This window comes from Melospiza georgiana, chromosome Z (genome assembly GCF_028018845.1).
Source record: "Melospiza georgiana isolate bMelGeo1 chromosome Z, bMelGeo1.pri, whole genome shotgun sequence".
NCBI classification, from domain to species: Eukaryota; Metazoa; Chordata; class Aves; order Passeriformes; family Passerellidae; genus Melospiza; species Melospiza georgiana.
Genome location: NC_080465.1, coordinates 73,780,919 through 73,793,210, shown reverse-complemented (window position 1 = coordinate 73,793,210; position 12,292 = coordinate 73,780,919). Strand labels below are relative to the sequence as shown.

At 54.7% G+C, this 12,292-nt stretch overlaps 1 protein-coding gene across 1 annotated transcript; it reads right to left on the bottom strand.

The window, feature by feature from the left end:
* Window positions 1-1,170: 1,170 nt before the first annotated feature.
* On the bottom strand, window positions 1,171-11,095 carry FANCG (FA complementation group G). The gene is made up of 14 exons (XM_058043783.1): window positions 10,973-11,095; window positions 10,776-10,857; window positions 9,156-9,287; window positions 8,180-8,373; window positions 7,426-7,579; window positions 6,219-6,349; window positions 5,716-5,862; window positions 4,774-4,934; window positions 4,479-4,545; window positions 3,638-3,975; window positions 3,424-3,479; window positions 2,697-2,834; window positions 1,667-1,799; window positions 1,171-1,394 (listed from the first exon to the last, which is right to left on the bottom strand). Exons 1-14 carry the CDS (start codon window positions 11,093-11,095, stop codon window positions 1,277-1,279), a joined length of 1,974 nt encoding a protein of 657 aa, XP_057899766.1. The 3' UTR covers window positions 1,171-1,276.
* Window positions 11,096-12,292: the final 1,197 nt, after the last annotated feature.

Genomic DNA, 12,292 nt, shown 5'->3' with positions numbered 1-12,292 from the left:
AGAGGGGCAGAATCCCCTCCCTGCCCTGCTGCCCATGGGGCTCTGGGTGTGTTAGTGTTCAAAACCACATAATCACGGAGCGATTATATGCGGTGCTTTTTATTAAGAGCTCTGGGAATCGGGGTATATTCAACCCAAATCTGACTCCGACCATACATCCGAAATGATCATGTTTTATACTCTATCGTTACATAACTTTCATGTTAATTATTAAACTTATATTGTTCTATTGTATACATAAATTTAGCCCCTCTCTGAATTTCCAACATAGTTTCTTACTATTCTTCTTATGGTTATATAATATTTACATTTAATTACTAAACAATCATCACATCTAACAATTATATAATTTATCATACTGCTTACGCAGGTGCAGGTGATCTGGGAAAGCACAAAGCCTAACATTTTAGATTCTATCTTTAACTTTTTCCAGGGTTCCACTATCAGGTGCAGCCCAGGATATGCCAAGGTGTTTTTCTGAAAGAATTGCAGGTCAGAGCCCACCCACAGCCCCCTCTCTATCCCTCCAGCGTTCACAGGAGGCTGCAGCAGCTCCTACCTTGCTGTCATGCCCTCTTTCCCCTCACTCCTTGGCCTTGCAGATGCCAAGCACTCCTTCCCTCTTGTGGGAGGCAAGGCTTTTCAAAGGCTTGGGCAACGGGGTAAGGGCACCTTCCTCATCCAAAAAATTCTCCACCAGACACAGGGCAGGGACATGTGCTCCTTCACCCCTGAGGGAGAGGGGCCTGGAGCTGTGGCATTGGCACAGACCCTCAGGACCACAGGGGACACGCAGGTGTGGGTCTGGACTAGAGCAGCACTGTGAATTTCAGACCTCTGAGCTGCACTCTTCAGAGGGAACCCGTTCTCTGGGCTCAAACCACAGTAACCAAGCAAAAAGCAGGCACACAAAGCACTGACTAGACAGACCACTAGCTCCCTGGAGCCCGAGTGCAGAGCCAGCCCCACCATGCATAGGGCACAGAGGATGAAGGTATCTCTGCCCTTCATCTCTCACACATCCAGGCACACAGCCCATGGGCTCGCAGTAGCTGGAGGCAGTGTCAAGGCCATGACTGCAACATTTCTCTGGAAAAAGAGCATGGACAAACCCAAAGCTAAAAACAGCTGAGTTGTTTATTAGAAAAGGAGATGTATTCTGTTTCAGTCCTAGCTTCATCACAGAGTAATTCTGAGTCTTGAAGGAGTTCTTAAAGGCCTTGTGCCAGCCAAGTGCAGGGAGACCTCAGCAGATGGGTATGGGGGCATGACCAGGTCACCTTGGGGTGTCCTGGGCTGCTGCCCTGAGGTAATCCTGTATGCTTCTGGCAAGAGTTTCACTGTGAGGGAACACTGCCTGCTGCTGACATGAAACCAGGTACAAAGGGAGGGGCCTGAAAGAGAGGCGACCGTGGCAGCAGTGAGGACTCCAGCATTCCTTTGCCATGCCCTAAGACACTTGTTCTGCAGGTCCCCTTGCTCCACCTGCAGTTCTGTCCTCCCCATTTGCTCCATGTCAGCTCTTCTGTGCCCCAGGGAGTCCCAGCAGAGCCACAGCCTGTGGCCCCTCGGAGCAGTCACCAGGGGAAGCTCCTCGGACACCTAAACTGCCCTCATGGCCTGAGAGAATTTGCACTGCTGAGACCTCACCCACCCCTCTACACACCTTCCCTGCCCTTGCTGCTGCCCATCCTCTGCAGGGCAGCTCTGGGAGAACTTCTGCCACTGAGCAGCCGCCTCCTGCTTCCGGTTCAGCTCCCACAAGGCCTGCACCAGGTAGGAGGCAGCAGCTGGGTCACCTGCAAGACAGGAAGCAGGATCAGTCCTTAGCAGAGGAGGAGCAGGTCCCCAGCACTGCTGTGGGTTGCAGGGCATTACAAAAGCAGCTCAGCAGCCAGACGAGGTCAGTGAGTGTAAGGGGAGGTGGTGTAATGGGGAGGAGGCTGTCCTGGCTGTGTCACAGGCTCTGGTTAACGCCAGGGCTGGCAGATGGCATCAGCCCTGGGGCACAGCCTGCCACACCTCTCTTGGGACACAGACTGGGGTTCTCCTTGCAGGCACGTCCGCAGCCCCAGAGGGAGCAGCCAGGGGCAAGACTGGGACCAGCAGGTCTGACAGATCCTGGTGGAGCTCACACCTCTTCAGCATGCCAGAGCACTCAGCAGAAGAGAGCGGCCCTGTCAGCAGCACTAGCTGTGCCTTGGCTGAGCTCAAGACAGGAATGTTCCCTTTGCAGGCCTCTGTACTGCCAGGCATGGACTTGCTGCTCCCTCGGGTGAAGCACAGCTCCACTCCTCTGTTCTGGGAAGGCAGACCTGACTGGGAGAAAGCTGGCTGTACCTGGGACAACTGCCTCTTGCCAGAGTGATGCTGTGCCCACCACCTTGCCCCTGTACCTGCTGCTGCCAAACTGGGGTTGAGAAAGAAATTTCCAAGCTATCTGAGGGCACAGGTTGTTGTCAGGGTTCTGATACACTCCTCTGATAATAGTTTTGGGGTGTTTCTCCATGCCAGTGAGCTGACCAGGCCCCACAGAAGTATCTCCAGTATGTAACATTGCTAGTGGCCCTACGGTTGTCCTTGACACCTGAATAAATGTGGTATAAAGCATAGGAACTTCCTGCTGAATACAGCAAAGCAGCCCAGGACAAATTTGTGGAAATCCCTTGTGTTCCTCACCAAAATGAGCCTGTTACCTGGTGAGATCTGCAAACTGTGCTGGAAATCCAACAGGGCTTCTTTGTTCCTCCCCAGCTCCAGGAACTGTGTACCTCGCCCGAGGAGAGAGAGCAACCTGATCTTCTGGAGCACCTCCACTTCTGGCTGGAGATTCTCTGCCACAGGAAGACACACACACACATGAAGACAGCATCCTCCAGATGTTCTAGAACTCCCCTGTTCCCAGCAGGCTGAGCCAGGTTAGCAGTCAGGACAGGCCAAGCATTTCCTTGGGCTGCTCATCCTCCAGCTCTGGAGACAGAGGCAAAGCTCAGCCTCTCTGCCGGGCTGGAAGAGGTCGGGAGGCAGCAGAGGGGGAGAGTGAAGAATGTCAAGAGCCCAGAATGTTACGGCTGTGCTGAACAGTGACCTCAGCAGCAACCTGGCCTTTAGCTGTCCCTCTGCACCACTGGCATGTATCTTTCCCCCAAAAACTGAATTGGAGAAGCTTTCCAGTTCACAGCCCCTTTATAACTGCTGCCTAGGCAGTGAAGGAGGCAGAGCAAAAGCCAAACTCTGCTCCAAAAAAACCCAGCCAGTCTCTTCAGAGGCTTCAGCGTGGCCCAGAGCTTTGCACCCTGGGACAACAGCCTCTTGCCAGAGTGGTGCTGTGCCCACCACCTTGCCCTGCACCTGCTGCTGCCAAGCACACAGATCCTAACCCAGGCAAGGCCCCACACAGGTCCCACTTGTGTGGTGTCCTACCTGTGTGTCTGATGCCAGACCCGTGAAGCTGGACACGCAGGAGGTCACTGAGACACCTGTGGGTGGGAGGCCAGAGGAGCTTTGGAGCCACTCCTGGGCTCTCAGCAGTGCCAGGTTGTCAGGGCAGCCTCAGTGCCATGCTGTATCCTGCCCTGGCCCCACCATCCATGGCTGCCTGCTGGGGAGGCCCCTTCTCCCAGCAGGGCTTTATCACCTGCTGAACTGTGTCACAGCCTCCTTGCTCTTGCCCAGCTTGGCCCATGCCCAGCCCTGGTGCAGGTATCCAGCTGCTCTCCAGGCAAGGCAGCACAGGCTCTCCTTCTTCTGGGACAGGAGCCCACCTGCCAGTTCTGCCCCTGGCAATGAGGACTCCAGCTGCTCCTGCCTCTCCTCCACTCGTAACACCCGTGGAATGAGGTCAGTTGTCCGGCTGATGACCTCCTCACACACAGTTATGGCATCCTGGTGCCTCCCAGCCTGCTCCAAGGCAGATGCTGCTTCCAGGAACACCTCCGGGATCCTGGGCAGAGCTGAGCTGCCATCCAGGGGCACCTGGGGAGTAAAAGTGACATCAGTGCTGCAGAACTGCAGAGTTCTCTGCCAAGCAGCATGACTCTGTTCATACTGGGAACGTGGAGCTGCTGCCCAGCAAAGCTCAAGCCCTCTCCCACAGTCCCTGGAGCCTGGTGGAGCAGGCAGAAGATGGAAAGCACTCACAGCTCAGCAGAGTCAAGGCATCAAGTCCCTACTCTGGAAGTGAAGGACATCCAAAATCAGGCTGACAGCTGCTCCCCAGAGGGAAGGGGAAGCTGTCTCTCCAAACAGCAATGGGGAGCGCTCTCTGGTGTGAATCCAAAGGCAGACATGCCACAGGTGCTAGCCCCCACTTAATTTCCTTTACATCAGCCCCTACCTCATTTCCTTCACATCCCAAACTAGACACTGAAGCCTGGAGTCCAGGGCTGATGCCTGGGCCCAGCCCTTGGGACTGGGTTTGGATGCCTGCAACCTTCATCCTCCAAGTCACCAAGGGAGCGCTGTACCAGGACACCCACCTGCTGCTGCAGCCCCTCCTGAAGGAGAGACAGAAAATCCAGGTAATGTTCCGCTGCATCAGCCACCCTGCAACAGAACAGGACATGTGGTGGAAGGAGAAGTGCCATCAGCCAGGTGAAACCTGGATTGCCAGCCCACAGTCCCTCCCCCTGCACCACACTGCCCTGTTCACAATCTCTGTGCTTTGAGCAAGCCTACAACAGCAGCACTAAACTGGACCATTTGCAGGAGCACAGGGAAAACTGCAGAGCCCAAACAAGCAGCACGCTGCAAGTAGAGCAGAGGCACTGTTACCTCCCATCCTGGAGACACCGCTGTGCCAGAAGGTATTTCACTTCCGAGGGGTGGCAAGGTCGGAGGAGGGAAGTGAGTACTGGTGTGTGGACAAGCAGCTCTGTTCGCATTAGGAAACAGGGACTAGAGGAAGCAGCTGCTGGAGGGCTTTTTCCCAGAGCCTGTGAAAGAGGAACAGAAAATATTATCAACACTAGACTGGTCAAGTCTCAGGCAGCTGCAATCTTTTGTCACTTCTGACATCTGGAGATGCACTCAGGCAAGCAGAAGTGCTGCACTTCACAAGCACAAGTACATTGTTCTCACAGTGGCTTCCAGCAAGAGCCATGAGGATCCCAAGGGGCAGGCCATCTTCTGATCTCCACATGGCACCAGGAGATTTGCAAGATCACCCAGACCATCTCAGATTTTTAGTTCAAGGTACTTTAAGCTGCCTGGAACACCATCTCCCATTGCAGCCATAGACCTAGTTAGACCTAAGGAGAGAGCTCCCTCTCCTCTCTGTATGTACCTGACAGTTTTCCATCAGCTGAAGAGATAATTCAGGGTCTACTGCTGTGACCTCTCCCAGGCAGGTTCACACAGCTAATGCACTCTGCCTCACTGCAGCCAAAATCTGCCCTTAAAAGTCTCCTTGCTATTATATACTTCACTAAGAGATTGATACTTTCTGACCTGAGACTATAACCTCCCAAGCCACCACAAACGTGAACTGGGACCCAAAGTCTTGCCACATCCAAACGCGGTGCTGAGCAGGAATTTCAGATCTCGCTGGACTCCTTCCTGCCCACTTGCTGAAGGCAGAACCATGCTATTTTGGGGACTCCTTCCAGGGTCAAAGAGCCTGGAAGGAGTCCAGCAGAAGGAAGAAGCCTACTTTGGAAGCTCTGTGCAGGCTCTGCTGGGCAGAACTCATCCCAGAACGACAGGAACCAGACAAACCTCGTAGAGCAGGGTCAGGGCCTGCAGCTCTGTATCGATCTCTCCCAGGTCATGGTACACTGCTGCCACGTGGGACAGGGCAGGAAGGCACTGGAAATCTGCCTGGAGGGCCCGTTTCAGGTGCTGAAGGGCTGTCTGAGGCTTACCCTATGTGGATGGGAAGACATGCATGTTGAAAGCACATCCTGCAGAAGTCTTTACAGTTTGGTAGGATCCAGATCCTTGCTCTGCTTCCCCAAGAGATCCCCACTAAGCAGGGCAGCAATTTAGACAAAGGCAGCCCTCCTCAGGTTGGTTTTTGAGCTTTTCTTTCTGCAGCAACACTTTGCAATCAGCCGAAATCTTGGCATGGATTTTGCAGCCTGTCCAAGAGGCTGGGGCCATAAGGGCAATTTCTGCAATTTCTTACCTCCCTGAGAGGCCTTGGACCACACAGAGGCATCGTGGACATGAGCCTGAGCCCACCCTCCCCACAGCTGCCTTTCCCCTTTTGCTGTCATTACCATTCGCTGAGCGCAGCAGCCAAGGCAGGTGTGGATCTGGGCCAGGATATTCTTGGAGCAGAATCCTCCTGCAGCTTCCTGAAGGAAGGAAATGGCGGTGGGGAAGTTCCCAGCCTCCAGCTCCTGCAGCCCTAGGACAGACCCAACATATTGGCTCTGTGGCTCACTTTTGTGTCCCACCTGGCCCCAAACAAGTGTGGTGCCCTTTCCTTCCCAGAGCCATAGGGACTTGCCTGATCCCCTCCAAACCCAGCGATGCACAGCCCAATAGTGCCAAGCTGCCATCTTGGCTTGAGTGGTTTTGCAAGAGAACAAGCCATCAATGGAAATGTTCAGCAGGAATAACAGGACTGCCAAGCCCAGGATGCTTCCTTTGGCCCAGAACAAGGACAGGGGATGTGCTGGGCAGGTTCACCTCCACATTCATCCACAATGATAGCAGTGCAGATAGGGAAGGCACACACAGAACTTCAGAATTTTTTCAGCGCATCTGGGTCATTTCCCAGCAGGATGCTTTGGGATATCAATTAATTAATATTTATTACCACTCCTTATTTGCCTTTTCTTCAGTCTTTAGGTTTCCCTCTGAGGCTGCTCTCACATAGCAGCACCACACTCACATGTCCTACAGGACAGGAAGGCCCTGTAGGAGCCCAAGCACAGCGAGGCAGTGCTGGCGTGCTGGCTGTCCCTGGAGCTGCTGGGATTGTCAAAACAGTAAAGGAGAGAAAACAGGCAGGACAGAACACAGCAGCCAGAGGAGATCCATTGTTTGCTGTGACACCAGGCTACAGAGCCTCACAACAGCTTTGTGTAGCTCTTGCAGCACCATGGTGTGACAGGAACAAGGTGCTTGCAACAAGGCAAGTTCCAGAAGAAAGGAAAATCTTCATAAATCCCCTGCCAGCCGTCTGCTTTAAGGCCACTGCAGGGCCCAGACACTTCCCCTACAGCCACAGACAGGCAGAGGAACCCTGTGATAGTGCAGAGAAGGGATGAGCTGGGGAAAAGCAGGAAAGCTTTTTGAATATGGAATGTAAAGGCTGAGTCTCAGAGGCTCAGCCCAGACCCACTTCCAAAGGAACAGCCCGAAAAACCCCAAGGGCCAGTTGGCTTGGGAAAAGGAACCAGGACAAGGGCAAGGAAAGTGTTCCTGGGACAGAGCAGCAGGAGACTGTGCTGGCCTGAGTTCCTGCCCCCCACAAACCTTGCAGGAAGGCTGCTGCAGTGTGGAGGACTTCCTTCAAGTCCTTGGCGCTTTGTACAAGGGGCAGGGAGGCCCCCTCAGGAGGGACCCGCCATGCCTTGATCAGGGACAGGAGCTTGTTCTGCCCCTCACTGCAGTGAGCTCTTCCTGGGTCCTATGAAGGCACAGAGGAGAGAGAGCAGGGAATGCTGAAGGGAAGCAGGAAATATAGGTCCAAGTGCACAGAGAAACAGGTCCCACCCAACCAGTCAACACTGCTCCCTGCAGTGGGAGCAATGTCCCACCATCTGTTCCCTTCTGCTACAACCCCCCTACTGCAGTGATTCCTGCCTGGCCTGGGGCAGCAGCTCCCCACCTCAGCGTGGGGTACACCTCCAGGGCCTCCTGGCATGCAACAGGCAGCTGTTGGAGTTCATTCAGAAAGACAGGACCCATCAGCAGGGAAGGTTCTGCATCCCACTGCTGTGCCCTGCAGAGTCTGCAAGTCCATGTGCAGCCCTCTTCCAGCCTGCCCAAGTCTCCTGTCCAACACACAGAGGTCCAAGGCCCACAAAGGCAGAATATTCTGGGATCCATTAACACTCTCAGGGCCATTAGGCAATGCTGGGATGCCACGGGGTGGATGAGTCATGCTGACTGGGCAGCACTAATTGGTTCAGCTGTCCAAGTGCCACAACAACATTTTGCAGAGTGAGTTTTATGACAAACATGGTATTTATGCCAGCTCTGCCGGCATCTGCCTGTGCCCAGTTACCTCAGCGGTGCTCAGGAGCTGGAAGAGGCCAGCAACACTTCCCAGCTGGTTGGCTGCCAGCCACCAGGCTGCTTGCAGGGCCCCCAGGCGGTGTAGAGGTGCCTGCAGCTCCTCCACGGTTACCTCCTGCAGCACCTTTTCCCACAGCTCCTCCGTGCCAAGATCCTGTCCACAGGCCCCACAAGCCTCCAGAACTGAAAAAAAAAAAAAACCAAGCAAAAAGACCTAGAGCTGTGAGACAACTCTGTGTTGGTGCCCTGTAACAGACATCCTGGATGCAAGAGGGAGAGAGAGCCACAAGCAAGCACAGGCTCCTTGTAGCGATGGAAGGAATGGGGTTGCAGAGCTGGCCTGGTCCCAGCAGAATGGAAAACAAGCTCTAAGAGAGAGGAGATGACAGCAGCACATTCAGGAGACAACACACAGTACAACTCAGAGCTGGACTCCAGTGCTGCTGAAGTAATCTGCCGTCAGGTAAGCATGTGCCAACACTGCAGATCCACCTCTGCAGCCTGTTTCAGTGAGCTTTCTTTGAAGCCAGCACACCATAATTAAAGAAAACACTTATTTTCTACTGTCACTAGAATTTTGCTCAAGACTTGGCATCTTATCCATTAACAACCCTTGTTTCCCTTGAAACCTCCAGCCCATCCCTGCAGGCAGCAGCAGGCAGGCAGCTGCACATTGTCCCTGGCCACATGCCACTCTACCTCCATCCCTTACACGCAGAGCCTGGATGTCTGCTCACAGTTCCCCCCATCTCCAGCCTCTCCAAGCACAGCCAGGGGTGCCTGCCCACAGTTTCCAGGTGGAGCTAGGCATGTCTGCTCACAGTTTCCCTCATCCTTGGCCTTCTCTGGCAGAGCCAGGAGTGTCTGCTCACAGTTCCTGCACCTCAAGCCAGTCACAAAGTATCCCCAGAGCACAGAGAATGCTCTCTTCACCCCAAGAACTCCCCAGACAACCACATCCTTACCCCTGAGGAGCCCCTGGCGTATTCCTTCTGCTTCTCCTTTGATGACAGAGTCAGATGCTCCCACAGTGAAAAGCAGGGAGTTGTAGAGGACAGTGAGTTCCAGAGGCAGGGCAGGGAGGGCAGCTGGTAGCCCTGTGGGCACAGCAACCCAGCAAGAAATTTAGCTGGCTAAGAATAAACAGCTATCCATGCTCAACACCTGGCTTGACGACAAGAGAAGTGGCTTGGCAAGAAGTTTTTAGTGATTGTGGTGTGATTTAGCCACCTGGGAGCTGCAGTGCCAGACAGACAGCATGTGTCAGCACTCCAGGTGCCAACACTCCTCTAGACATCCATTCCCCAGCTACCAAAATGCTGCAGTCCTCCAAGACATTCAGTTCTCCCAGAGGAGCATCAACAGCCTACTCTGTTCCAGTACACATCCACCCTTTCACACACTGTGTCTCTCTCCTTATCACAGAGTCACACAATGGATAGGGCTGGAAGGGACCAGAGTGGCTCATTGGTCCAATCTCACTGCTCAAGCAGGGCCATCTTAGAGCACACAGGATTGCATCCAGATGGTTTTTGAGTATCTCCAGCAAGGGAGACTCCACAACCTTTTAGGGAAATTTGTGCAGTCACCAGGGTAAAGTTATTCCTCATGTCCAGGTGGAGCTTCCTGTGCATCAGTTCCTGCCCATTCCTCGTGCTACTGCTTGCCACCACCGAGCAGAGCCTGGTCCCTGCTCTGACCCCTCCCTGCAGACACTGACAGACATTAATGAGGTCCCACTCAGTCTCCTCTGCTCCAGACTGAACATGTCCAGATTGCTCAGGCTTTTCTTGTACGAAAGATGTTCCAGTCCCCTAGTTATCCTCATTTCCCTCTGCTGGACCCTTGCAAGGAGTTCTGTGTCTCTCTTGCATTGAGGAGCTGAGAAAACTGAAAGTAAAGCTGCCTCACGTTGGGCTTTCTCTGCACCACACCTGTGTCAGAGAGCCTCTTCCCTGGCTTCCTACAGAAAAGGCTGTCTCACTTTTGTTTTACAGAAACCCCAAAGCTCTGCCCAGTTAAGGTGGAGTCTGGGGCTGGACAGTAACTCCTTTTCTGGCCCAGGTCAGCATAGGGCAGCAGAGATCATTTCAGCTTGGCTGGTTTCCAGCACTGGGATACTGTAGCTGAAACTGGAGGAGCAGTGTCCATAAACTAAAACACAAGAGCCTCCACCTCAGCTTGAGGAAGAACTTCTTTACACTGAGGGTGGCAGAACACTGGAACAGCTGTGTAGGGAGGTTGTAGAGTTTCCCTCTCTGGAGACATCCAAACCCCACCTGGGTGTGCTCCTGTGTCACCCGCTCCAGGTGGCGCTGCCTTGGCAGGGGGGTTGGACTGGGTGATCAGAGATTCCTTCCAGCCCTGATGATTCTGGGATTAACTCTTTTGCACCAGGCCCCGTTCAGCACTGGGCAGCGGGAACCCTTTCACCGCGCCGCCTTCAGCGCTCGTTTCCAGCATGGGAACACCGGAGCTGCATCCCGGTAAGCAGAGGTGTCAGGGACCCGGTGCTTCCACGGCACACGCTTCCGGCCCGGGACAGCACCGGCAGGTGAAGGCGGGGCAGGGCGGCCGCAACTCACCGCAGATGCTCCGGTGCAGCTCCGGGAGCTCATCTCGCAGCTGCCGGTACACGCGCCGCGTCTCTCCGCCGCACCGCGCCGTCTGCAAGGGACGCACTTACCGCCGGCCCGGCTGCGGAGCGGCACCGGCGGCAGCCCCGCACCTCGGGGAAGGGGGGGGGGGGGGGGAAGGAAGAGGACGTGAGGACGTGCCGCACCGTCCATCGCCCGACCACCGCCCGGCTCTGGGCAGCCCAGGCCCGCGGGCAGCCCCGCTCTGGCGCCGGTTCCGGCTCCGGCCCCAGGTCCGTCCCGCGCCGCCGCTTCATGGCCGCCGCCATCACCCGCCGCCGCCTTTCCCGCCCTCGCCGCCGATTGGCGGGAACGGCCGTCACCAAGGCAACAGGGAAGCGCGGGGCCGAGGGGGCGCGCGCCGGGAAAGGGGAGGCCGCGGAGGGACAAACCTCGGCGCAAAGCGAAGCCAGCAGTCCGAGGGTCTGGGTATCAGATGAAAGGTGGCATTTGGGGCTCCAAGGGCTTGCAGGGTCTTAGTTGGTGGCAGCTGTAGATTAGGAGAAATCCAGCAAAGTCTGCCAATTTCTAGCTTGGCACAGCCCTGTCGGGCAGGGCAAGTGGCCTAAACGGAGGCCATTTTCCGTGACCCTGAGCTGGAAGGGTCCCGAGAGGTGAGCAATGCAACCCCTGGCTCCGTGCAGGCCCCACAAGAACCACACATGGGCAATGCCCAAAGATTTACTGAACTCTGTCAGGCCTGTAGCCAAGACCCCTATCCTGGGGAGCCTGTTCCAGGGCCCGACCACTCTCCTGGAAAAGTCTTTTCCTAAACCCCGAGAGTCTTGGACCCCAGCTCAACTTAAGCCAACACAGGTGCAGGCCGTTCCCTCGGGTCCTGTTGTTGGTTCCTGCAGAGAAAAGATTGGTGCGTAACCCTCCATTTCCCCTCAGAAGGAAAATATAGATGAAGGTCCCTCTCAAGGAGACCCCAGAAGGGTTGGGGAGAGGGATGGAACAATGAGGTGCCTCTCATTGGCTTTCACCGTTTTATTTGCAGACATCATTTTCACAGCTGCCCGGAGCCCCCGTGCCACCCTCGGACAGCAAATCACACCTCCCCTCTACTCCCGATTAATTAATTATGCAATTTAACACCGGAGCAACCCGTTCCTGGCTGCCTCATGGGGTCGGTCGTGCCGTGCCCAGGACGCCAGGCGAACAAACACAGCCTACTTGCCTCTTTTGTAGGGTTTTTTGAAAAGAAAAAGGCTCTGCTTCCCAGCAGAGACTTAAGCATGGCTTCCACCTTCCAGGTGTAGCTGCTGGATGTGAATGAAAGCATTGACAGCCAGATATGTAGATACCCAGGAAAGTGTAGCACCATGCTGCATGCAGAGCGCCCAGGTTGCTTTCCACAACTGGGTCCATCCCCTTTTTTTTTCCCCAAAAGAGGGATTGAGGTACAAAGAGGTTAATAAAAAATAAAACAACAATCTTGCTCCAAGCCACGTGGTGCACTGAGT